Source organism: Gallus gallus, chromosome 1, assembly GCF_016699485.2.
Source record: "Gallus gallus isolate bGalGal1 chromosome 1, bGalGal1.mat.broiler.GRCg7b, whole genome shotgun sequence".
Lineage (NCBI taxonomy): Eukaryota > Metazoa > Chordata > Aves > Galliformes > Phasianidae > Gallus > Gallus gallus.
The window spans coordinates 44,960,434-44,987,723 of record NC_052532.1 but is presented as its reverse complement, the minus strand read 5'-3'; the positions used below and the strand labels follow the sequence as shown (position 1 = coordinate 44,987,723).

General features: G+C 42.3%; 1 protein-coding gene and 1 long non-coding RNA gene across 9 annotated transcripts in view; one reads left to right on the top strand and one right to left on the bottom strand.

Annotated features, from left to right (window-relative positions):
• The window catches only part of CRADD (CASP2 and RIPK1 domain containing adaptor with death domain), a 77,935-nt gene that overhangs the window by 44,380 nt on the left and 6,265 nt on the right, over window positions 1-27,290 (bottom strand). For 5 of the 8 annotated variants that reach the window (XM_040695938.2, NM_001397043.1, XM_040695932.2 and 2 more), the window contains exons 3-4: window positions 23,893-23,964; window positions 23,242-23,340 (exon numbers count right to left, since the gene is read on the bottom strand). The exons of the other annotated variants lie outside the window; for them this stretch is intronic. In XM_040695938.2, coding sequence (XP_040551872.1) covers window positions 23,242-23,340; window positions 23,893-23,964 — 171 coding nt within the window. The remainder of the gene's footprint in view (window positions 1-23,241; window positions 23,341-23,892; window positions 23,965-27,290) is intronic. 8 annotated transcript variants of the gene reach the window in all.
• LOC112533381 lies at window positions 4,713-26,568 on the top strand. Its single transcript, XR_006933810.1, has 3 exons — window positions 4,713-4,751; window positions 4,963-5,052; window positions 22,376-26,568. It is a non-coding gene; the product is annotated as an uncharacterized LOC112533381 (long non-coding RNA).

Below are 27,290 nucleotides of genomic sequence, written 5' to 3'. Positions count from 1 at the left end.
GGAAATCTTTTCCATTCCTAATTTAAATAAAAATTTGTTCACTGAAACTTGGCAGAAGTTATTTAATACTGTCTTTTAATGGATGTCTTTGTTACTTCATGAAATGTACTTAAAAGGATTGTTAAAAAGAAAACCTGTCTGTTGAAAGACAGCGTTGTATTTTTATGATATACAAACAATAAGTATCCTGGAATCCTAACGAGTACGTTGAAAGCCATTAAAATCAGTTGCAGCAAATTCATTATTAGCAGCGATAACTATAAAAACGAGGAATTACTGAAACAACTCAAAGCTCATGCATTCTAGAGTTATGTATTTTGGTAAAATTCCCCACATCCAATTCCAGACACCACGTGAAAATTCAGTGCAAATAATCCGATACCTATTCTTTATGCCTACTGGAAGCCAACGTTCAGACATGCACAGCTGCACTGCAGAAGAGGCTCTCTCTTTTTAACACATTCATCTCTGTGCTGACTGATCTCCAGAGCAGGACTACACTCCCAGATCCACAAGGAGAGAAGCAAGAATGATAGGAAAATGTACTCAGAGCTAACACAGGGTTGCAATATTTCAGGAATTTGAAGAATTATTTTACTGGGTTTTCTAGAAAACATACCTGCTCATGACTTTGAACTGCTGGTTCAAGTAATATTCTACAGAAGAACACACAGTTTCTCACTTTTGGGGGACTGCAGAAGGATTCAAAGATGAGCCAGTAGGTGATTTTATTCTCAGGAGTTAAATTACTGCAAATAAAGTAAAGCAGGTACTATCCTACTATTTAAGTAAATACTTCACTATTTAATTAACATAGGTACCAGACCTTAAAATACTCACAGGTGAAGATGGGCCAGTACCCACGAAAACAGCACTGAAAGACTTAAAATTACTTCATCTAATTGACAATAGGAAAAACTGTCTGCGGTTAGGACAGCGGACTGGGACTTAATAGTTCAGTTCCTGAATCTGCCATAAACTCTGGGGAAACTATCCATTCTTCTGCTCCATAAAATAGCTGTAAAATTAAAATAATCGCCTTTTTCCCTTGCCCTGTGTCTGGAAGCCTCCATACCTGGAGACAGTGACTGATGAAAACAACAGGGCCTGTTCTCATTTTACCTTTCTCACACTACCGGGACCAGTGGGCGCACATCACAGGACGACGTTGGTTCTGCTGGCTCATTCCCAGTGTGTCAGCCTCTGGTGGCTGACCAGGCTGAGCCTTAAAGCAAAACCACGCGACAACCTGCTGAGCCCCCTGCAGTCAGGCAGGCCCCCTCACAGTCCCAAGAGCACCACCACTCTAGATGGAACCTCACCACTACTCCTCTGCAGCAGGTCTCAGTGCTGGACAAGCGTCATGAGCTCCCGGTCACAGGCTGATCTGTGTCAGTCAGGATAATGTGAGAGATCAAAGCTTTGGCTTGTAAATGGACTACATGCAAATGGAGGACCAAGTAATTGCAACCACACAAACACATTAGTAGGACCTAGTCTCCAGGTTCCAAGGTCATAGTTAGTCATAATGACACTATTTAAATAAAAACATACATTTTAACATCATTTTAAACATCTTTTCTCTTTATAGAACGTACACGACAAGTAAAAGTCTCTCTGAATCCACCAGTTTTATTCAGTACCTCCTGACAGCATAACAAAAAGAAACAGGACAGAAAACAATGTTGTCATTGTGAGCAAGCCTGAAGAAACTTCTGTGAAAGCAAGGATTACCATATTTGCATAAAAGTTGAGTTGTTTTAATCCATATTTTGTAATGTGAGGCCTTTCGTAACTTTCTTGCTGATTATTACTCCTACAACCTATAATGCAATGTAGAAATCCATCTGACCTCCTATGAACTTCACTCTTCATTTAAAAAACACAGCAGCTATGAATTACTAAGCACAATTATTACGGCACGGGACAAATTGTATCTGCCTGGTGTGCAGAGAGCACTTGTTTATTATCTTCCTTCTGTCTGCCAAGAAACTCAGCTCAGCGACAAAGCTACAGAGTAGATGGAGAGGCTCTTTCCATAGGCCTGGAAGATGATCCGTTTGAAGCAACTTCCACATCATACGACATATAATTCCACATGACTGCCGAGTGACTACACAGATAGCTGCAGATTAACCCTACACAGGAAAGAAATAATCACCACCAAACACAGTGCCTGCCAGCATGCAGCCACTAGCCACAACATCGCCGTGGGCTATTTTCTACGGGGGACACAGACCACAGGCACTGTCTTTTAGTGAATGGAGTTGCTCTACCATGCATCACACACCAACAAAAAAAATGCCCTGGCTTTTTGTGCAAGGCTTTATGTAAGTAACACCCAGCTGACACCCTGAGGCTGTAACATGCCAGTATTTTTTATCAGAATCACTTGGGCAAAAACAGTCCCAGTGGCTGACCTTAGTGGGCCAACCATGAAAGTAAAACTGGCTCATGTCAGTCTCCTGAGCCTACACAGACCCCTGGTGAGCTGCTATTTCTCCTTCAAGTGAGCGGTGCTTGGGGAACAGAAATGCATCTCACGCAACAGAACAGGAGTGGGCCAAAAGTTAAATCTTTCACAATCCGCAGCCACGGATGCCAGATTTCAACATGCACCTTCTTGAGTTAAGGGTGAGAGAAGTCCACAAAGGGCCACGAAACAAGAGAGGGACAAACTCAGCTCAGGAAGCCTCCAAGCACCAGCCCACAGGATGAGCACGGCCTACACACATTGCCTCCTCGTGCAGCTTTCCCTCAGCCACCGGGCTACTGATTGTACTTGCAAACAGGTTGATGGGACAGACGGACTTGGCTCTGGCCTGGTCTGGACATCCTTAGGTTAATTTTTATGTTCCAGTTTTCTCCAAGGCTGTTCATGGAAATACCACATACACGGTGCCATTTCAAAGAGCTAGTGCAGCCTAAAGGAAATGGGTGATACAACACTGCCAGTCCGGAACAGTTCATACACAAGGAAGACAAAACAAAAGAAAAATCTGGAAATGGCAGAGAGAGGAAGTTTATTTTGCAAATTCTTGGCTCGGTAGTCAATTTGTTTTTCAACGCTTGTTTCCAAAATTGGTAGGGACAACACTTCTACATTACCAAGAATTCTTTGCAGGATTCAGAAAATGAAAACGACGTGAGAGGCTCCATAACTGTAATAGCTGTGTGAACACCCTCTAAAATCATAACTTCGTTGTTTGTTTTTTTTTCTCTCCCAGTACACCTCATTATTAGTTTTTCTAATACACAGCGTAAGCATAAACCGAACCTGCCGATGAAACTGATGTAGTGCTCTCCCTCCTGTACAAAACCCCAGAAAGATCATTGGAGAAGAAAGCCTGGGTGGTGCTTTATGTACCACACATGAGGTTTCTCATCCTCTGCATATGTGGGAGTAACAGCTGTCCCCGAAGAAGATTCTAAAGATACTTCCTTGATCTTGGGTAATCTCAAGGATGCCACGACATCCCACTCTGGTGTTGATTCCAGGAACTACCAATTTCACAACCATAAGCTTAAACACAGAACGTGCCCCTACAAGAGCTGCACCTTCCCTGGCTTGGCAGCAGGATTCTCCGTATTACACTTAGGACTGTTTGCTAAATTTTCTTTCCCAAGCTGAATGGCACTGGAGGTGGGGCCAAGACTAAGAACGTATGATTTAGTGCAAAGCTCTTCCCTCCTGCCAAATTTCTACTCCCTTCGTTTGAATCCAAGATCCTTTTGGCCTTCCCAGGGCCTGGGAGAGGATACAGCTGAGCCTTTGATATTCTCCCTGCCTGTACGTAGTAATGAAAAAATCAATGACCAGAGGGAAAGCATCAGTCCATCAGGATGTTCTGTATCACGATGAGAACAAAGCTCCTGAAAATCTCCTCCCAGGACAGCCAAGCCGCAGCTGAAGACAGGAGAGGCTGCTGCTTACAAAGCATGCTTACAAAGCATTGCTTTTCCCTTCCTGTGGTGGGCAGAGCTGTTCCAGCTCTGATTTTAATTTCACTTAGCTTATTACTAATTAACACAAAATTTTAATTATCGATTCAGATATAACGGGGAAAGAAGAAGACGGGAACAGTTAAATGCTCTGGGAAACACCTTTCCTCCTCCATGCCTAAGCTCCAGCAGCTCTTCTTCTCCCTTCCCTCTCCTACCCCCCATTCCCCACATATTGCACGCCACGTGAGGACAGGCAGCGCTGCGGCTGGCAACGCAGGGCCCTCCCTGCTCAGCCTCCTTCCCACCGCCTCTCTTCCAATGCTTCCTGCTGCTTGCTCTCCTCCACCAGGGTATGCATCACCCACAGCTGGAGCCCCTCGCAGCCATGTCCCCTGCTGTGTCCCCTTCCCAGTGCCTCTTCCCACGTACAGCTGTTGTTCTTCCCCAGGCAGGTGTGGGACAGGCACTGGGGCTGGCAGGGCTCCGGCAGGTTGTGGGCACGCCTCACAGCCCCCGCTGCCCAAAACCTATGATTTATGCCCAGTACAACCCCCGCCAACCACACTGCAGAAGCCAGAGCTGTTGTAAGTTCAGACTTCACCGTGCAAAGCCTCTTTCTGAACCAGCAAAATGAGGAAAAGAAACAGAGGCCAAAACATGCATTGCCCCAGCATCTCCTAAAGCTGCTGCAACAGGAAGACTACAAATAAGCACGCAGCTGACGTCAGCTAGGCTGTTTTTGCAAGCAACTCACTCTATTTTTTTCCAGACAAAATGAGTTTTCTCTGCAAAACCCAGTTTTCCAGGTGGGTGTCTCCGGTTTGCGGGAAGAGAAGAACAGGAAAAGTGCACAGCCAGGGCTTGGGAAGGGGCAGCAAGTGCATCTTCCAGGGTTGTAGCTGGCACGGCTGCATCGGCAGGAGAGTGAATTTTGTGCCAGCAAAACTTTCAGGGCAGTGCTTCAGAAGCATTAGCTGTAAATGTTTATCTTCAGTGCTTAACAATCCTCTTGCACAGAACTACTAGATGCTGAGACATGCACTGGAGGGACACGAGAAGGGGAGAAGAGTCAGTGCCTGCAAGGTTGCCTGCTACGTCCCTTCTAAGGTAAATTTTTTCTAGTACGAGAGCAAGAAAACACTAGCTTTAGGGAAAAGACACATTGGCGTGTTTTGTTTTCTCAAAGAAGTGTGGAATTTGAAGCCAGGTCCTTTGGCTTATCTGTTGTAAACCATGACTGCTTCTCAGCGCCACACCACTCAGTATTTCCTAGAGAAGGGATTCTGAGAAAAAGAAAGAGCCCCAGTTCCCTAGAAGCATTAAATTAACACAAGGGATCTGTAAACGAAACAGCAGAGGTTTGAAAGCCTTACCCTTTACTGTTTCCTGCTTTCTTGGAAAAATCTCAGTATTAAAACAGATTGGATTACATTACAGGACTAGTTGCTGCTGAAGAATTTTATTTTGGGTTATAAAACACAATGTTTGCTGTTTTTCTAATTCAATTTGCTTTTACCTTCATTATGTCACACTGTTACCAAGGTTCCTGTGAGAAAATGCAGGTTATTATTGCCTGCAAACTACCCCAATTATCATCTGCTCTCTCTTTGCAAAGTAACCATGGGTAGAAACTATGTAGTAAGTATAACGCTGACCTAAAGAAGTATGTCATACTTTCAGATCCGTTCAGAGCTTTTGCTTTGGGCATATAAAAATTACATCAGGAACTCATTCTCCCCAAAATGTAAAAGTCCAGCATCTCCCCGAATTAAAGCAAACTCTGAGCACAGCACCGTCAACCAGTTTACATCGCTGAATTATAAAATAGAAACAAGCCATCAGAACCCATCTCGAGGACTTTCCTTTCAGGAGTGTGTGCCGTTGTAGCTAAGCTTTCAGTTAGAGGAACAGCACCGGCAGCCTCACATGGGCTCCGAATAATTTCCTCACGAAGGGCTGACTGCAGCTGCAGACCTCCTCCTGCAGCCCTGACACAAGGGAGACTTGCTTTCATGCAGTGGGAATTTCTGCTAAGTGATAGCCACAGGATCGAGCTTCCTGGGTAGAATAAAATCTGAAGCAAATTTTATATTCACATTTAAATGTTTTAAGTAGGTGAAGTGAAAATTCTTGGCACTCCCAAATGACATCAAAGATCCAGGGAGGAAAAAAACAGAAGATTCTTGGTAGCAATATATTTAGCACCTTTCTTGGAATGTAATTGTTACTGGAAACTTTGGGGGTGTATCCATATGCATTAACCACTCTTGTACAGTAAAGTCTGGTCTCTGAACTCACGAAGCTATTACATGAAATTCTAACTACCTCACAAGGCCTGATAATAATCATAAAATCACAACGTTCTGCAGCAATCCTAAAGATAAAGAGAATAATTAATTTGCAGCAGGAAAAAACAGGCAGCTCCAGATGTTACTGCAGCAACAATTTGTCTGCATGCTGCACTGATGCTTCTCACACAGCAAGTGAGAACAGAGTTAAAAATGTAACAGTAGCGGGCCCAGACAAGTAATTGACTCTGCCAAATTTATACATGCATGTGAAAAATTGATTTAACAATGTTTTTTCCAAGCATCCATTGGTTATATGAGAAATCGGGAGGGGGTGGGGAGTTTACACTGAAAACAAGTGATGCAGGTCAGAAGTAGACTGTCTTTCCTGTCGTCTTTTAGTAATGTTCGTTTGTTTGGTTTAATCTTCCTACTGCCACCTGTATGCTAAAACATGGCAGTTTTAATGCAGAGCATTTTGTGATAGTATAATGCTTGCAAGCAATGTTAGCTCTTGCAGTGGCATAGCACCGGGCTATCGATTCTGGGAAAAAAAAGGGGAATTGGGGGACTACAGTTCTACAGCCACTGCTCAGCCTGTGTGCTATGTGTGCTCGTCCATCACTTTGGAGGCACTTTTCTTTACAGATAAGAGAACAACAGGACTGCACGTGAAAATCCCATACAGGTTCCCCCTGGCACATATTTCACCACCAGCACCTTTATATTTAGAGATGTGCATCAACTCAAAACCAGGCTGCAGAGCCCCTTTTAAGCCAGACACGAGAGAAACAGAAATGACAAGAAGTAATGAAATTGCCACCGGAGTCCTACCGATTTCCAAATCATTTACTCTTGTTCCATTTTACATATTAATGTAGTTTCTAATACTTTGAGCAAAAAATATCGGTATCAAAAACACAGTTATTACAATATTAAACAAATACCTAGAGTGTAAAATATTCTGCAGATCAAATTGAAATATTTAGGATTTGGGCTTTTCTATTTTTTCAGAAAGTTCAATATGAAAGTTACGGTTCAGAGCTGCCTACAATCTGCAGGCAACTTAAAATGACTGAACAAGGAAAGAAATTAAGATGCTGTTCGCCCAGATGACCTTGCGCTGAACATTCGGATCTAACAGCAATAATGACACCAGCTGATATTATTCTTCATTTTAAATCTGTAGTTTTAAAAACTCAGTCACAGAGTTCTAGCAATTTTGACAGCACGAGGAGTAAAATTATGTTTCCTACCGAAGCATTTTGCCTACCAACTTCACACGTACCTATTAAACCATAATAAGGCAAAAGGATACTTGCTGAAAGAAAAAAAAGTAGTTTTTGTTGTTCCACACACAATATTCCTGCTCGGCTCTCAACACTTCCAGAAGGATTTTCTTTCAGCTCATCCCTTTCTGAGCACATTTATCACTGACTATCAGATTTTTCTGACTGCTACCACTGTCAGTCCCTGGACGTGAGGGGTGCTCCTTTAGCAATTCAACCCCGACTAAATAAAAAAGACACACAAAACATCAGTAAACTAAAAATATTCTAGGCTGTCATAACCAATAAATTTCCATATCTAAATGTTTTTAAAGCAAGCTGGTGTTAAATCTAGGTGCTCCGTGCGAGCCACAAATATACCCAATACAGTGCAATTCAAGTAGAAAGAAAACAGACTGAATTCTCCTCTCTTCTACAGTGCAACCCCTACCAACCTCTGAGAAATTTCAGTAAAATCAGACCAATGTTAAATGAGCACTCTGAATTGCAAGGAAGCGTGCATTTAAACTCTCCATGAGGTTCTCTGCCCATTTCTTCTTTATATATGCATCTCTGTGCGAGTACCTATTTTATACATATGCATACACCTGACTTTTTCAGAAGTCTTAAATATTGATCAAATACTGAGTGATAACCATAAAGTGCTCATCTACCCACAGCCAACAACAACAACAAAACTATTCTCTGAAAAGATTTTTCTTAGGCTCCGAAATACTCAAACAAACAGCTCGATATTATTACTATTTATAACTAAAACTTATTCCACTAGCAGATTTGTGTAAAAAAAAAAATACAGGTATAGTCAATATTTGGTACAAGTCTTCAGAATAAATAGAATTAGTGAATGTAGCATAGTATCAGGTCTTTATTCAGTTTTTGAGTCTGGTACACTTCTTTTTTGAAGAGGCTGTGCTAGCACGTGGCTTTTAAGAACTCACTGAATACAGCAAATGTATTTATCATGAAAATTATATGCTTGGGAGACTGTATTCATGATTTAAATGTATATGATAATGACAAAGTATTTGCTTTAAGGAGAGGGAGGGACAGATTGGACAAGCAAAGTCATTCTGTCAGAAATATTTAACCAATTTAGTGAACTTCCTACTCTGGATCCTATTCGTGATACTCAATATGAAAACAAGTGAATATAGCTTGACAATAAAACCAGAGGCTGTGCTGTAATCAGCAGCCTTTGGTGCAAATTAGTAACTTGCTTAAATGTAGGATGTGGGAGAGGTTCTCGGTTGATGGTCCACTGACTTAGCTCCGTTCTGTGGAGCTAAACAAACCCAAGGGCTACCCAACCTTTTTGTTGCTCAAACAATACCATATTGCCCTTGCTTTAGGCAGAAAAGGAGAGCAAGATTTCTAATGGATGTTGAATACCACCACCTGAGTTTGTGTTTTTCTTTATTTCTAAAATAGGCAGAACTCTAACAGTCAATAATAATATCTTACTGTAGACGTGGGACTGAAGTCAATAAGACACAGTAAATTCAGTTATGGGAAACAGCTTTGAATGGTTTTAATTATATTTTCCTAGAAAGGCTTATAGAATGTTATTGATATTTGACCTGGATAGTTCTGTTTTCTATTACAAAGTACATTATATCAATACAACACCATATACGTCTGCATTCAGCAGTCCTTAACCCTTTGCAGACCCCAAGTGAAAGGGAAGGCAGGTGGATTTTTTAATTTTTAATCTCAGAAAAGCAGATGCCACCAAACCTGTCACCTGTCAGAAAGCATTAAACCTCTTCAAAGTAAAGAGCTGGCGAGGTCTGACACACCGCCATGCTCCAGCAGGATGAAGACAGAGAGCAGACTATTCATTCTGAGCACGGTATTTGTATGTTAACTACATTAGACATCTTTTATTTTACAGTTGCCTCATTCCTTCTCTCTCCTAAAGCCGGCTCGTGCATCTGGCCTCCTCCTGGAAGCCTCTGCTGCATGTTGCTTTCAGAAGTGCTCATTCCAGCTGATCGAATCCTTTATTAAATTAGGTACCCCCATCTTGAGGTTAAAAAAAAACAACAGAAAACACACACACACACACACACACACACACACACACACACAAAACCCCAGCCCTGCAGAATGAACAAAGGACTCCAGTTTCTCAGAACTATAAATTTCAAATCCATCTGGCCTGGGAGGGGACAACTCAAACAGGCAGCAGGCGGCTCGGAGGTGCTCACGATGCCACAGCAGCGTGCCACCATGCCCTGCACCGCGGCCGATGGTCCCCGAGATGCAAAGGGAACGCCACCACCTCCTGCGAGCAGACGGCAAGGCAGACCGACAGCCGCCTGCCCGAGGCCACACTTTAAATCAGGGGCAGAACTGGGAATAGAATTCCCAAATCACTCTGCTCTCCTGGTTCAGGCACGATTCAGAAGATTGCAGCACAAAACCAAACAAGCACACAGACAAAATTAACAGCTCGGTGCAGAGGAAAAAGTATTGCAAGAGGGGAGCTTTGTGACAAGGAGAACAGCTGCTGAGCGACGTGCATCTGGGCTCGGTCTGAGCACCCACCTGAAACGTGAGGGCTGATAAGCCTCAAAGAAAAGTGGGTAGTCTGAACAGGTTTGGACATTATCGGCACACCAGGTCAGGAAAAAAGCAGGATTTTAACATGCTGGGAAAACAGCAACCACCCCATTACTGCCAGTAAACAAATGCATATGTCCACAGAGACACAGAAGCAGCCTTCTGTGCTAATTCAGTAAGGTTAGAAGCAAAAACGGGCCGCACGGCACTTGACCCAAAAATAGAAATGAGCAGAAACAGCGAAGTTCAGATGCCTGCCTGAATCAGAAATCATATAGTGCAGAGAATCTGCGCTGCAAGTTTGACAGCAAATATAGGTTAGAAATACACGGGAGAGATGGGTGGAATAGGCCAGGAGAGTTGTTTCAAAGCCCTGGCATGCTGCTTGGAATGATCTTTAAAATCCATTTAAAAGAGAATATACAGTGAAAAGGCTGCAAATGTTTAAAGAAAACAACCTTCTGCCCAGCGAACGCGCTGTGGGGCTGTGCTCTGCACTAACACCGCACCAAACCGAAACCAAGGGGGCACCAGCACGCAGAGCAAGTTTTTTTTTTTCTTCTTTATTTTGTTTCAAATACCCAAACAAGCTTTCTTCTGCTCTGCAACTTAAATGCAACCATTAACCCCAAGAAGGAAGGGATGGAATTTTTCACAGAAGCTTTTTTTCACAGCTCAGTAATACGAGAATCCTTTCAGCTTTCTCAGAAAGCTCTGAAGCCAAGCAGCCCAACGCTGCCCGGATGGATGGCACAGCTGGGAGCGGTTTGAGAAGCCATCTACTGAAACGTAAGCAAAAGGCTCTTAAGGAAGTCTTCCAAGAGACTATATAGAGTGACTATACTGGGAGGAAATAAATACAGCTGTTGCAAAGGGGGAAGGGAGCCTACTGCCCCAACTCAGACATGACGGATGTCAGGAAGCACAAGATGTATGGCATTTGGGGAAGGGCACCGATCACACCAGAAAGTACAACATCGATCAGACCACACAAGGGGCTTAGAGGCAAGCTGACATCAGCGTGTTAGGAAACGGTCTGTGACCTACAAGACAGGCCACAAAAGGGAACAGTTAAGCCTGAGAGAGTAAGCTGAGAATTATGAATGCCCGAGAGCTACAAAAGTGTTCTTCAAAGAATAAAAACCCCGCTCGCTGCCAGAAGAGAACCACGATCTGTGCGTCAGGCAGGGCGTGCGCTGAAAGGTCCCCTGAGCAGCACTGACGGGAAGGCCTCCCTCCACGGCACCCGGCCCGCCCTCACCTCTGCCGCCCAGCCAGCACCGCTCCCAGCTCCTGCCCGGGGGGATGCTATCTGCTGCTTGGTCTAAGTGCCTGGCCCCCGGAGACATTTTACCAGACCCACCATTCTCAGCCGTCATTAAAAGTATATATATATATATACACATTCTTTATGATGACGGGGGAGGACTCAGGAACGTTAACCCTCGAGGCGTAGAAGTGAAAGCCAAGAGCTAGGCGCTCCTCTGTGCCCACGGCCTGCGTTGGCCTGAGGGGCAGTGGGGATCCCAGTGGGGGCCTTGTGGGGACCTTGGTTTGGTGTCCAGACAACTTCAGCCACAGTGCAGCTCGAGAGCAGAGCCCCCCATTGGAACCCCCCTTCTGCAGGCCCAACTGCGTGTAAACAAACTTCTGAAACCCATTTTCCCTGGTAACATTGTTTTAAGCAGGAGAACAATAAGATAGCCCGTGTAACGCAGCCACCCATGGGAGTGCAGCAGACTGTTACATGAACTTTTTTACATCAGTTTTATTATTGAGTTAAAAGGAGAATTTTCTTTTCCAAATACTTTTATGGGTAGTCGGCAGGGAGACTAAAATACATGTAAGGCAAATTGCAGAATGGTTTAAGGAGCTCCAGTGCCACGAATTAGTTGGATCAGAAATTCTGAGAAAATAGAATAAAGGAGCGGTGGTACTTGCTGATAGAGGAAACCGAACTGTTTGAAAGAGGAGCTATTCCTGAAAAGCCAATTAAGAGATGCCATTTTTTCGGTCAAGTCAAGGCAGAACATGGCAATGAATGTGCCAGACATTACCAGCAGCGAGCTTACCTCAGTTCCAGGGGAGCAGTGCGAGACAAAAACATTGGGATAAGGATAGTATCATGCAGTCAAATCAAAACAGGTTAAGTACAGGAAAATTGAGGTTTGCACAGATACCAATACCACGAGCTCTCCTGAATGACTATGAATACTTTAGATCAGCTTTCACTTCTCTTCTAAATGCAATACGAGCTGCTGATCACAATCTGCTGAAAAGCTAGAGAAATGGAGATATAGTTAACGAGGATGTCTCCTGTGGCAAGTTATGAACACCTGGCACATCCAGACTTCACTCTGGTGTTAAAATCCCCTCCAGCACTGAATGGCGCCTTGCAAGAAAAGTGTGAATCTTTGACAAGTGAGAATCTTTGAAAAGTGTGTCCTCTGACATCAGACCCATGTGCCTAAAGGGTCCTCACTATTACACCTGTCAGCTGTATCTTATTCTATGAGTTTTAAACATAAACTAAAAGCTTTCAGGCTTAAGAATATAATTCCTATGAATGATCAAGCCATACAAGAGCTTTTGTTTTATATACTTCTTAATGAAAAATCATTGCTGGCCTTCAAGAAGTCTGGAAGTTCCATTCCTATTAACAAAAGTTCTCTTAATAGTCCTAGTGCCCAATAGGAATACAGGATGTCAATCAACGCTGGCTCCATTTATACAAGGACTGCTCTGAAAGTACCGCCTCCTATTTTATTATGTTGGCTCAAGACATCAGAGGCACATGTTGGTGGTATGGCAGTAGAGGTTGAATCTTCCCAACGATATTCCACTTCATTTTGTTGCCATGCGACAGACAGCAGCAGAGGGGCAGTGTGACAGAATGGCATCTGACATAGAAGAACATATGAAGCAAAAGTGTGTCACTGGATTCTTCCACAGGGAAAAAATGGCATCCATTGACACTCATTGATGCTTGCTGAATGTTGATGGAGATCAAGGAGTCATTGTGAGCACAGTGAGGCAGTAGTTGGTGCATTTCAGCAGTGGTGACAGTGACATGAAAGACAAGGCATGGTCCGGGCGGCCATATATAGCTGTCACACCACAAAATGAAGAGCATCTCCATCAGCTCCTCTCTGCTCATCGGCAGATTATGACCAGCGAACTGCATAGAGAGCTGAATATCAACTTCAGTGCTTTGAAGATAATGGTGGCAATGTTGGAATAATGCAAAGTTTGCACCAGGTAGGTCCCACAAATATTCATGCACAACCAGAAAGAATACTGTAAGCGAGTTTGCAAATTCTCCATCAAAGAAGAAGTTCAAGACGCAGCCCCCTGGGGGTAAAGTGATGTGCACTGTCTTTTGGGATAAGAAAGGAGTGATACTTCTGGATTTCCAGGAACCTGGACAAGACATCAACTCTGACTGCCACAATGCAGCGCTGACTGAGTTGAAAGTTTGAATTTCCAGAGCCAGCCCAGAAAAGAAGACAACTTTTCTCTTGCAATACGATAATACCACTTTGAAGACTGTGGAGCACATTGCCAATTTCGGCTGTACTGTCTTACCACACCTACCATATAGTCTGGATTTGGCACCTTCTGACTGTTTCGATCAATGAAGGATGGACTGACTGCACAGGCAACACTTTTCTAGCAACAGTGCTGTCATAGCATCTGTGAAATGGTGGATCACCTCTGCTGGTGCAGATTATTGTAAGTGCAGCACACAGGTTCTTGTTCCTCATTGGTGAAAATGCATAGCTAATGGAGGTGACTATGTTGAAAAATAGTGCTTTGTAGCTGAGAATTTGCTCTATCAAATAGAGTTGTTGTGCTCTTTGCATCTATTGTAGTTTCCATGGAAATAAGTAGAAGGCATTACTTTTAGAGCAACCTACATACTAAGAAATATGATGAGAAAAGACAAAGTGGACAGGATTGCATATACCAAGCGCACCTCACCCTTATTTTTTCTTGTTATTAAAAGAGTTGTTCTGTGTTCAGGACAAAACAAAACAAAAAATAATCTAAAACTTCAACTTGCAACCAAAAGAGCTACAACAGGCTTCACCTGGAGCGATCTTTTAAGGCTGACTTCAAGACTTCATAATGAAACTAAACCAATTATAAGGCTTTGACGATTTATGGAAACTACAAAACGACTGTAGACAAAAAGGAAGTTTCAGCTTTTCACCTGGCTTTAGTCACAAAGAAAACTAACCCAAAATTAAGTGTTGGTGTATTTTACAGTGTAAATATAACACACACACACTTTCTGTATGGGGGCAAAGCTCCAGCTGCTAAGTACTGCTTGTTCAAAGTGCAAGAAGTTTTTCTGAGTAGACTGCTCAGCTGGGTGCTGCCTACAGCACAACACACCCAATTTATATGGAGAGAAAAAAGTAAATGATTTAAAACCATTCTTAAGACAAGCGATTTAGCTTTCTTCTATACTAAGCATAATTCAATCATTTCCCCCATAAGAAAACATCAAAGAACAGCATCAGATTCCGCTGTTTTTCCTCCCAACACCAAACATCCTACCAGTCAGCCTGTGTACATCATAAAGTAAGAGAACTGTGGTCTGTTAGTAGCACCAATTCTGTCAAACAAATTATTTTCATCTATGTAAGCACATTGATTTCTCATGGGAAATAAATTACATGTATGTACGTATAGCCTGAATTCAAGCTACCAAGAAAGGGTGACCCTCTAAAAGCTGAGAACAGCTCTCAAAACTTTCTCATAGCCTTTAGGCAAAAAACAAGCAGTTATTCTGACAAATAACTGCATCTTCTTTGGCATTCCTAAAGCACCAATCGTCTTTGTGTGCTGATGCCAATCCTTATTTTATAAGCCTGGAATGATGGGGGAAGTTTATCTGATAGTACGTTTCCCGTATCTGGATCTTAAATCATACTTTGTTTAAAGTGATTGCATTCTGCCTCTACCTCTGAGGTAATTCATCTCTGTGTTCCAGACATAGCATACGCATTTTATTCAGGTATGTCTTGCACTATCACTTCACATGAAAATAATTACGACCGTGGTGTTAAAAGATAGCTTGGACTAGCTACTCCCACAGCCATCGACGGCAAGTTTCTTGGCTCAATGGATATACTGAACAAGACAGATCCAGCATAGTTGTCCTATCATCTTCCTTCCTCCTCCTTCAGTCCTCTTACTCCAGAGGCTGTATCATGGAAATACAGAACAAAACCCCAGGCACCCCTCCTTTTACAGCTAAGACTTGACGGGCAAGGAAGCTTTCTTAGCAACTACAAGATTACGAGACTAAAAGGAATATTCCTTGAAGCATAATGGATCCCACAGTTGGAAACAAATAATTTCAAAACTTATGTGCCTGTACAGCTCCAAGGCAAGGCAAAGATTTATCCAGTACAAATACTGACAAGTTCATAATGTGTGCTATGCAAGGATAAGACAGGATTATGATTAAGTCTTGATAAAGCTCCTTTTTTTTTTTCAAAACCAAGGTGAGGAATTCAATAAAATGTACTATGAAAAGTAAGCCCATCATTGGTGAGTGCCTGCTGCACAGCTGCAATGATTTAAGGACAAAGTAGAAGTCACAACTGCGCTTCAGTCTTTACAGCAGATACACGATACCCTGAAAAAGACAGAAGACCATGATGGCAAGCATGAATGCTACCACTGCAAAGGAAGGACAAACAACTTTTGTACTGGCAGAACACTTCAAGGTTATTTTGGTGTGGACTGCTTTTAGCCAGAAAAGAAATGATTTCCAAAAAAACAAACGTAATAGTCTATTTCGGTGTAATGAAGAAAACAAACACAGAGATAACTCATGGCTGTTTCCTGTGGTGACACAAAGCAGCTAGTTCTTGATCCTTTCTCATTTCCAATGAAATTCCGTTTGTAACTTTGTGATAGCATTGGACTTGGAAGCTGATAAGAAATAATAATGTACCTATTCCAAATATATTGACAAAGGCAGAGTATTTAATCCTAGCAAAGTCCTAGTACTTTCACTTCTAGATCTTTAAAGAAGATGTAATACAATGATGTTCAATTTGTTCACATAACTGCTATTAAATTCTTAATTGATATGTATGACCAAAGTGTGTTGTGTCTCAGAACTAAATCAGCTGTATGCCATAATGCTAACATATCTGAGAAAGGGTTATGCAAGTGGAAACAGCAAACTGAGAGGGAAAAGGCTATTCAAAATGAGGAAAAGCACAACTGCTTTCGCTCCCAGATGACTGGAACTAGATAAGGACTGTCAAGGAGTCATTCAGAACCAGGTCCAGGCAGCAGTGATGTAGGAACACAAGTGATGTTCCAGATTTTATACCATGCTCAGGTATTCACTTACTCAAGAAACCCAAGGACTTAATCTTTTCAGAGGGCAACTCTTCATTAATAATATAGCATTGTAAAGATTTTTCTTGATGCACAAGATTAAATCAGCAGTCTGAGAAATTAAGAGGTAGTAGCACTACAGGAGGAAAAAAGGGCTAATGTAATGACTTGTACACTCAATAGGAATTGAGCACTAGTAAAAGCTAAAAGCCACACTTATGGCACAGAACAGGAGAAAAGGGATTTATCAGTGTAAAGCCTATAAGCACATAAACATTAGCCTGTGCCAAATCAGAAAGCTAATTAGTTCTGGCAGTACAGAATCTCTTACCACCAGGAATACGAATGCCTTGTGACTGCCTGCCCATCTGATGCTCCAGGATTAACACTACTAGGTCTCCAAATCCAGGGTTTCTGTTTAGTGCAGTGGTGTTCTCCAGCACTCCTGAACCTTCGTGGGAAGAGCTCACAAACACCCCACAGACAGTAACGTAAGACAGTGATAAAGTCTTAAGAGCTCCAGACTTGTCCATATATGCTGCTGACACAGTAACAATGGTGCTGACACGATAACGGATTCCCAGAACGAATCCCCAAGGAAAGGACAGCAAATACCAGAACAAGCAAACAGTGTCCATCTTTACATAAACTGGAGGGTTTGCTATTTTACCTGGGCAGGATGCTATTTAGTACATGAAACAATAGTAATGCTGTACTCTGCATAAATAATTCACTATCATTCCTTTGATCCATATCGTGAGGAATCAGTTGGCCAAGAACCAGCATTAAGACATCGACATCCCATATATTTCCTTAGTTTAGACCTCTGAAATTTTATGGACAAAAATAGCTGATACTTGATAGAATTCAGCTAAGCACTTACATTGAAAAACAAAACTGGACACATGTATAGTGGTGACCTTCATCTTGAGGGACAAAACAGAAGGGAAGGGCGCTGACAACACAATCTAATGCTTAAGGCCCATGTAAAAGGTCTATGAACAAATACAAAAGGCTAGTTAGCTCTTCCCTACCTTTCACAGATGATTGCAGAAGACATGCAGAGAATCTGAAGATAATACCATTGCTCGCATTATCAGAATCGGTTTTAAAAATATATACATCCCAAAATTCTTTCAGCACTTGTCAAAAAAAGGTTTTGAATAGGAAGCGGTAGTATCTTTCAGCAGGCAGAACAATTGGAGGAAAGTCCAGCACACTGCCTTCTTAATCAGAATGTAATCTTTGTCAACAAAAATATCCAGTGATACGGAAGGAAGGTTACCAAGTGCACGGGCTGCTGAGCACGGGAAATGAAGGCTGTCCAATCGAACATTCAAGGCTGTAAATCACAGCTTCCTTCTTATCTGGCTTCACAAAACAAGCAGGGAGAAATTTTCTAAACTTGAGCCTGGGGTGCCGAGAATGTTCTAAGAGGGTACACATACCAGAGGCAAAATGAACACTGCAGTGGATATATAATCACATTAGGAATGTCTCTGATCAGCGTTAGTCATGAAAACACCTTGTCATGTAACAGACTAGTGCATAAAAGCCAAGTGAACAGCAGCTTTACATTCCCTATTTCTCATATTAGGGAAAGTACTGCACTACTGACATTCTTTTCTTTTTTTCTTTCTTTTTTTTTTTTTCTTTTTTTGTACACTATAGTAGATCACAAACTGATAGAAACAACAAGGATAACAAAATCCACACATACTACACTCAGCGTGCATCTTTCAATCCCACTTGTTTTCCCCTCCTACAGACTCTCTTTACACATTATGGCCCAATCCTGCTGACACTTAAAATTTAGACACAGGTAATCCAGCCGAGGCCAACAAGCATGCCTACATGCATTCAGCCACAGAAACTAACGTCTGCAGGATGAGTCTAAATACATTAGCTCACGTCTCTAATTACCTGTTACAATTAAACCAACTTGAGCAATGCACATTTCCATGAATTGGGATAGGGATGTCATGTAAAATGAGCACTGTCTTCTAAAGACTGAGGAGCTCCTCCATTCAAGTTTTTGTTTTATGCAAGACAGCAGATAATGCAGTGTCACACCAGCAGCCGGCCAACTCAATTTTGCCCATACAGAAGTATGATAACAGCCTGCTATTAAAAGGGCAGACATGTGCTAAGTAGATATTAGGTACATCTTCCTTACCTATACTCTACTTGTTGATCACAATGGGAGCTGAAAAATCCCTAGGGTATGTAACAGCGATAGACAGTCAAGTGAAGTGTATGTATTTATACTTTGCACAGGAAAGGAAACACCATGTACTTACATGAACAATTTAAACACACAATAATACTGCTATGTAAGAGAACTAGAGAAACCAAAAAAATACAAACAAAATGTGATAAATTCAATGGGACTCACAATCACAGCATCAGTTCTTCTGAGGTCAAGTGCAGAGCAGAAGCACAGCACTATCACTTCCAGGACACATCTGAACTATTTCACTAAGAAACGGGCACAGTTTCTGGGGAAAGTTAGGTGCATTAGGCATGGGATTCACAAAAGGCAGCAAGCCAACAGGTAGCTGACTAAATTAGCCTATATGAAACAAGGATGAGAGGAACTCGAGCCCTATCTTATGTCTTCCTGGGGTTTAGGTATGTTTCTTTCAATGGCCAGAATGCACTACATATCTCTCTTGGAGTGCTTCCCCTACTTCAGGTTTGCTAAAGACAGCTGAAAGGGCCAGTGGCCACATACACATATACCAGAGGTGCACACCCCAGGGAAGTGACTAAGAGACAAGTCACAAGGAACATCTACCTATCACATGGCAGGGCCACATCAATGCCAAACTGCTCTACACAAAGGGCTGCAGCACCAGGGACTGAAGGCCCTCTCCTACAAAGATAACAGGCCCTTCAGCACAGGATGCACCGCCCCTGCAGCAACACGGGACAAAATGGAAGTGCAGGCTCCATGCCCTGCTGCTGGTAGAGGCTGCCCAACCCCTCTAGCAGTGTGGAGAATGTCCACTGGATTAGGCTACATGGACAGATGGCTGGAGAAATGTCTAACCTCGCTGCCAAGAGGCAGACAGCCTTGGGACGTGCCCTGGGTGACATGGAACGTGGGTGGCAAAAGCTCAAGGCCTAGAGGCCTCACTGCGGGCACATCCAGCTGCTCCCTAGGGAAAGATTTAAGGCTTCCCCTTTGGGATCAGAGTGCCTGCAAGTGCAACGTCCCCATAATCCTGAATTAACTTCTACTACAAACAGCCAGCTAGCACCTCTAGCTATAACCTTGAGTTGCTTCTAAAATGAGGACTTTGCAGGTGAACTTGTCAGATGCCCCATAAGCACACAAAACAAGGAGATCAAGAGTGTTCTGCCATCATGACTGCCGCAATCACTGTACTTAGACACCAAGAAAAAGCTCATCTCTCGTGGGATGTGGCAGAATTGGATCACAGAGAAACACATGACTTCTTAATTAAGCAGAAGAGGAGTAGGAATGAAATGTCCCTTCAAAAAGCTGAGTGAACACAGCCATCAGCTGCAGTAAATAAAAACATATTGGAAGAAGTACACTTTTTACACAGAAATACTAGAAAGTACTGGTTTTCCTTTTGGTCCAGCTGTCCTTTCTCAGCATTTACTTTGCTGAGGATTCACATACCCCTGTGTAAAGGCGGAATCAGCTGCCTATTTTGGAAGCCCTGGGGCTGCCAAGGGGCTCCGTTAACCCTTTACCTGTTTGAACTTGCACAAAGCCCCTTCACTCAATCGTAGCCCATGTATTAGACAGGTCCAAAGACTGAAACAAGCTGTTCGTTAAAGAGCTCAACACATCATTAACCACAAATGAAAGGTAAGATTTTCAAAAGCATCAGCACAAGACTAAAATTGCCTTCTTTAAAGCCCAGAGAGCTTACCCTTGACCTTGAAGGGTGGAGGGTTGGGTTAACTCCGAGTACTTTGCAAATCCCAGGCAAGGTGGTGAAACACTAAGATTAAGAAGGCTGCCAGAAGAAATGGTGCACTAATGGCAATTTATTCCCCTTGACCTGATGCATTAATGCTTATTTCCCGCACACACAAACTGTGTAATATAAATCAAATCAGCTCCTCCTCTAAATGTGGATTGGAAGAAATGGTAAAGCTTCAGTTCACAGCATTGTGAAACAGAGTTGTTTATCAGAACACGTGTACAACTCCTTGTCAATACATCAATATATGACGGAACACAAACCCACTCACAGACAAAGCAAGAGCAGGAAGAAAACTTTAAGAAGAAAATCTCACAGTGCAGTGGAACAAGGGTTCAATGGCTTAATAAAGCAACAAAACTGGTTTTCTGTTTACACAGACAATTGCCAAATAGATAAAAATTGCCTTTAAAGTCCTGTATAAATCTTAAATCTAAAAGGATAAACTGCAGCAGCATCCCTCTGAGGTTACAAACAATTCTGTTTGTTTTAATTCTCATTCATATAAACATATACGACCAGAAGCAAATAAACAAATCTGTAAGGAAATTTTAGTTCAGTATGGCAAAGCAAGGAGGCTTCTCACGTATAATAACCATAAATAACTACCTGGATCTTAGAGAAACTTCCTGATCTTCGTCATACAAGTGACATTTCCCAGTCAGAAGGAATTCTGACATTGCTGATCTTCTCAGTCAACAGGCAAAATGCCACAGCACAGGCAGTCTGAACTAGTAATAGCTTCTCAGCTGCAGAAAAGATGTTGCTTCGAAGGTCAGGACACAGCACCCTGTCAGTGTAGGGAAGACAGCAGTGCATCCTTTCCTTCACTGGAAAGAACATCAGTGTCAGGGCCTTCAGCATCCTTGATCATCAACTTACCGGTGGTCCTGCTCTAGCCAACAGAAGCCAGGATCCTGTGACTTCAGCCAGTCAGGTTTTTACTTTAACACATTAGACAACATTTTTTCTGACTCTGGACAGCTGTGCATGCAAACTAAAGTGGTTGTGCTTTGCTGATTGCATTCTTTTTAAAAATAGCATTCAAAGTCTTAACGCATAAAAGCCAGTAGATTTTTCTGCACAGTGGGAATACGAGCATTAAACACACTTTTTCAGATGAAGCTCCAAGGCAATTCTGGAGGTGGTAAAAAAATTGCTGGCCAGCTCTGAAAGAAAATCTCCATGAAGAAAAAATTTTGCGAAAAGAGATCTTAAAAGACTTAAGTAGGAATTGATCTCAGTTACTCGGGAGTATTTATTAGTGTGCGCATATGGGGCCCAAGAGTTATTAATCAGTATCAACAAAATGTCAGTACAGATAACACAATGCAAAAATAACAACTGCATCTTTTTTTAAGTTTACAACTGGCTTTATCAAGCTGTAGGGTAAGGTACTTAGCAGAACGTTTCCCCTCTGTTTTAGAAAACAATGATCATTGTCTGCACAAAGCATTTTCAGTGGTTCCCATGCCACATTCCGAGACAAGGCCAACAGGGGGAAGCTGGCAACAATTAACTAAAGATCTCAAGGATCACAGAGGACTGCAGTTATGCAAGGTTTTGGACACATAAAACACTGGCATGATTTTATCATATTACGATACAAGCTGAAGAGGAAAACAGACAAAGAATTAATTAATTAACCATTGACTACCAGCCTTTGAGCCTGACGGTCCAGCTTTTTTTTTTCCACCTACCATGCAGTCCATGCATTAAGTCCACACTTTCACAGCCTGAATACTAAGAGAAACTGTGCTGAAAGCGCTAAGGTAAACAAAATCTACGCCTGTCATCCACAAAAGTAGTCATTCTACCATGAGTTCAGTTGAAGCTCCTCTTACAGCCAAACTGGCTTCCTGCAATTCCTGCTTCTTTTTCTGCACACAGGAATGGACTCTTTTGGTGATTTGAAGTTTTTCTTGATAATCAATCGTGTCTCCTGGGTGTTTTTGTCTTTCAGAACTGTCCCTTACAGTGTCCCATCAACCAGTTTCACAGACAAGCTGAAGTCCATGATCTTTGCTCGGCACTTGCCTTCCTCACTTCTTTCACGATCTTAAACTGAAGCACTGCACGGTACTCGCAGCCAAGACTGACTTCAACTATCACATCCCTAAACTGTTGCTCCTTATCTGGAGAAGCAAGGCCAGCAGACAGCTTTCCTTAGCCTACCCATCTAGGACGGCCATCAATATATTGTCCCCTCCACACTCTAGAAATCTCTTGGATTGCCCTACTGTGTCACATTTTCAGTACGCACCAAGGTGGTTAAAGTTGCCCTGAGAACCAGGGCCTGAGATGTAAGTGTTCTTTTAAGAAGACTTAACAGGATATTAGGAAAATTCAGTTTGGAAGAGACCTCAGGAAGTCTCATGTCCAACTTCCTGGTCAAAGCAGAATCAGCTCAAACCATCCTGCTAAGCATTCTATCCAGCTGGCTCTTGAAAACCTCCAAAAATGAAGACTGATCAGCCTCTCTGGGTCCCTGTTTCACCTCTTGACTGCCCTCATCATGAAAAAATTATTCCTTATTGCCAGTGAGAATTTCAACTAACTCCCATCATCTCTCATCTTCCCACCACACTTTGCTTAGAAGGGCCTGCCTCTGTTTTCTTGATAATCTCTTTGTAAGCATTGGAAAGCTGTTATGAGATTCCCCTGAAGCCTTCTCTTCTCCAGGAGCTGCTTATTTTTGATCAGACAGTTTTACAACAGATGCTACCACCATGTCTTTTACTGAGCTCCCAATCTGATCCTCACCCATAGCTCTTGACCAGCCTGTTGCCCAGACTCCAATAGCACCCCTAAGAGCCTGTGACCACTCACCAGAATAGTGCAATTGTGTGAACTTCCCATCGTGTCTCTGCAAATTCAATGGCATCACTGCACCGTGTAAGAGCAGACCTCCAATTCCTTCCAGCACACCTGCAGGTAAAGACACTTTTGCCCCACAGTATTCAGTTGATACCACTGGTCCCTAGCAATCCCCATTTCTTGAAAAGGATCCTGTGGTCACACAGTCCTGTACGACCGTGCCATTGGGTACATAGAGAAGTGTGAGCACGGAGGATGCATCCACTCCTGCCCAGGATGGAGAACATTTCTGGGGCTCCATCTCTTCACTCTGGGTCACTGAGCCCCCCAGTCATCCTCAACCTGCTAAGTATTACTAGTGCCTACATGAAAGAGTAGCAAGGTCTGATGCTTGGCCTTGGCAACCTCCATGCTGTCCTGGATCCAGCCATTGGGTAAGCAGCAAGCCTCGGAAGTCATTAAGTCTGATTAGCAGATGGATGTTCCCATTCCTTGTGCTAAATCCCTGTTACCCATTGCTTCCTACAAAGCATTGGCACTGGTTACAAGTAGTTGACCAGGCACAGCTAGCCCAAACACTTCTCTTGCCAGAACTAACTCCTCTCCCATTCTCAGAGCACTAAACATTTTACTAAATCTTAAATTACCATTAACCTCACATACCTGTGTTACTGAGGATGATATCAAGTACAACTGATAGGGCTGTTAACTTGCATGAAAGAAACTGCTTGAGACCTGAGGGGGAACGTTACAGTTCTCATTAGTGATGGCTATGATTAAGGCTTCTCCAAGTGGAAAATGTAAAGTGTAAACAGAGAGAACATAGCTGCTTATGAACAGGGCAAAAAAAAAAAAAAAAAAAAGCAATAAAAATATTCCTTAAACTGTAAAAAAATAATTAAGAAAAAAACTTACAGTCATATGCACATTCAAACTAAAATACATACACAGAACGCTGTGGAGAACCAGGGAAGTTGATTACTTGTCCATATCACGATGTATGCTGTTTATTGAGTGTGTGTGCAGACCTTTAATGCCAGATCTCACTGCGGTCAGGAGCAAAGCCAAAGCCGTAAATGTAACACCCGATTTTCAGGGGAGATGGGAATATGGAAAAGAGTTTGGGAAATTCTCCTACAAAGATGGATCTGAATCTCTCCAGAGAACTACAGTACTTTTTCTACAGCCTTCAGGCACTGGGATGTGGCACAAGGGCATTCCTTCATCCAGGTCAATTTAGTGCAGCCAAAACTGCTAAGCCCATCCCTTTCCTCTATGGGAGGAAACTCCCCCTTCTGTCACTGGACTATACAAGAGAGGGGAGGGAAAGAGAAGAAAGAAAAAAAACACCCCCTTCTGTCCACCATTTTAGGGAGAGAAAAGGAATACCTCAGCTGCTCTCCTATCTCACATCCAAATGGAAAAGGCAGAAACCAGCTTGTTTCCTCACTGCATTAGAGGTGAGAGGAAGCAGAATAGGAAGAGGGCAGGAAGCAGCCAACAAAGGTAAGAAGAGATGTTAAACTTCCCCATGTCCTAATGCTGCTGCATTTGAATCAAAACTCTTATAAACCTACAACCCAGCTGTGGAAAAGGACTTTGGTAAAGCTGGGGTGGAGGGAAGGATGGCTTTCGCAGTAGAAGTACTTGTTTTGCTTTGTATTTGCATGCTTCATCCAAGTGTTACACAACATGGAGTTTTAGAGAGCTGTACAAAAACATGCACTTCACACAAGTCCAGGGAAAAACCCCAACCCCACTAAAATCTGTTTAAAACATAAAACCTCACCTGAGTCTAAAAGGACCCTAATGCAGACCGCTCAGTAGGTACCGCAACAACAACAAAGGAAAAGAAATCATACATTAGAAAATATTCCTGGCTTAGATGTGACAAAACAGCTTTCCCAAGATGATTCTGTGTAACTCGATGCCCCAAATTCACTAACGTTTGCCAGGATAGCAACGGCTGCTGCAGAATTCCACTGGCAAACACTGTATCTCACATTTTTCTCTTTCTCAATATGCTGTGACTTCCTGTGGAGAAATAATCTATACTACAAAGAGGTGCAGGACTAACACTTTTGGAAGGAAATAATTTTACAGCAGCCTACAATATATGTAGAAATATAATACTTGGGTAGAGAAATTCCTGAGCAGAGAGAGACTAGAAAAACACTTTGATAAACAAACGCCTTCAAAGCTTATGTTATTTTCCTCAGAGCAAAAAATATTGGGTAACTGCGTGCTGTTCCTAGAAAGAATGGAATTTTGTTGCCAACAGCTGTAGCTTTTCAGAGGACTTATAATACTATATTGAAGATTTATGCTCCTGACAAAAGCTTAAAGCTATCCAAACTAGGGCAGAAAAAAAACAATCGCCTTTTAAAAGACCTGTGCTATTTTTGTTAACTCTTCCTACAGCAGACGTTAGGACCTTCAAAAACAGACACCCACGACTGGGGTTGATCTTTGTAATGATTCATAAGTCAAGCAGTGACACTGCACCGGGTCAACTACTCAATCTCAGGTTCTTAAACAAGCAAGAAGTACATCCTAATCGTCTTGAAATCAATCAAAGTCATAAGTATTTACCTCCAAAGTACATGACTTTAAGTTTTCTTCCTGATCCTTTTGGGCTTACAGTTACGTTTTTCCTACCTTAAGAAAGGTTTCCCCAAGGTGTGGCCATCTCACAGAACCATACAAGATAGGAGATAAGGTATCCTAGACAAAAGACTGTCCTCTGCATAAACAAGCAAAGGGATGAGATCTCAGATCTCTGTGTTGGACTTACATAGATGTAAGTAGCCCTACCTGCCTGCGGTCGGTCTCCTGATGCCAGCAGAAACTGTTCCTCGAACTCTGCAAGATTAAGGTCTTCTGTGCTCTCTGTAACTACAGCAGCTAACAGTATCTGGAACTTTAAAGCTAAACTGATACTGAGCAAAGAAACTCAGGATGTCACAGTTTTTCAGGCTCATATATTTGCAAGCAGCCAAGCAGCACACTCTGGGTTGAATCCTGGGCCAATTTACAGTTACAATCTATGCTGCTCCGTGAACGTTACGCTGAGTTACACAAATTGTGATTGACAAATCCGTTGCCTTGAAACAATTTGCCCAAAGCTCACGATGAGTCAGTGGAAGTGTCTTGTTTATGTCTCAGACTCTGGCTTCCATCTCGTAGCTGCTCAGTCCACCAGATCATAACTACGGAGCACCACCAAAGAAGTTTTTATTTCTGTCCTTCTAAAATAACACTTTAATTTGTTTGTTGTTTTTGTTTTGTTTTGTTTTGCTTTTACAAAGGGAAGAAAATAAATTAAAAGCTTCTTAACAATTACAGTTGTGCTTTTTTTTTTTTTTAAACTGGTAACCAACAAACTACTTCTCAGCTGATCCACAGATAGAAAGCCTGATCTCTTCAAGCAAAATGCACAACAGTCCAAAGCCCTAGATAGAAAAATCACTGTGCGTGTGCCAGAGTTGTCACCTACAGACAAAGGAATAGAGTACCTGCTTTAACTTTAAAAAACCCCTGCATGTAGTTTAGTTTGTAAGAAGTGAAGGACTACAAAATAAAGCCTTCCTTCAAGAAACAACTCGCCACCAGTCCTTAATCCTGCAAAAGATCTGCAAAAACTGAGGATATTTTGCTTGAGTAAACAGAATTTTAATTGAGCATAAACAAGTGAACAGCAGGCATGCCATTTCCATAAGTATGCATGATTCCAAGGAATAAAGATTTTAAAATCTGAGGCCATGAAACAGATTTCAATTTTAAAAGTCTTACGGTTTTAAAAAACATATGATGTGCATAGAAGGCTCTTTTCACTAGAAATAGATTCTTTAGAACAAATTGCCAGTGACAAATCATCATTTTTATGAACTGTTTCCAGTAAGGTAGAAGTTATCTCGCATGGCACTGAAGAACACATTTAATTTTAAGCATGCTTACAGTTTTATTAGAGGCAATGGCTTTTTCCATGCTTAAAGCCAAGCATATGCTCAAGTACTCTGCTGAGACAAAAGCTTACAAGTTTGTTGTTCTGAATGCAAAGC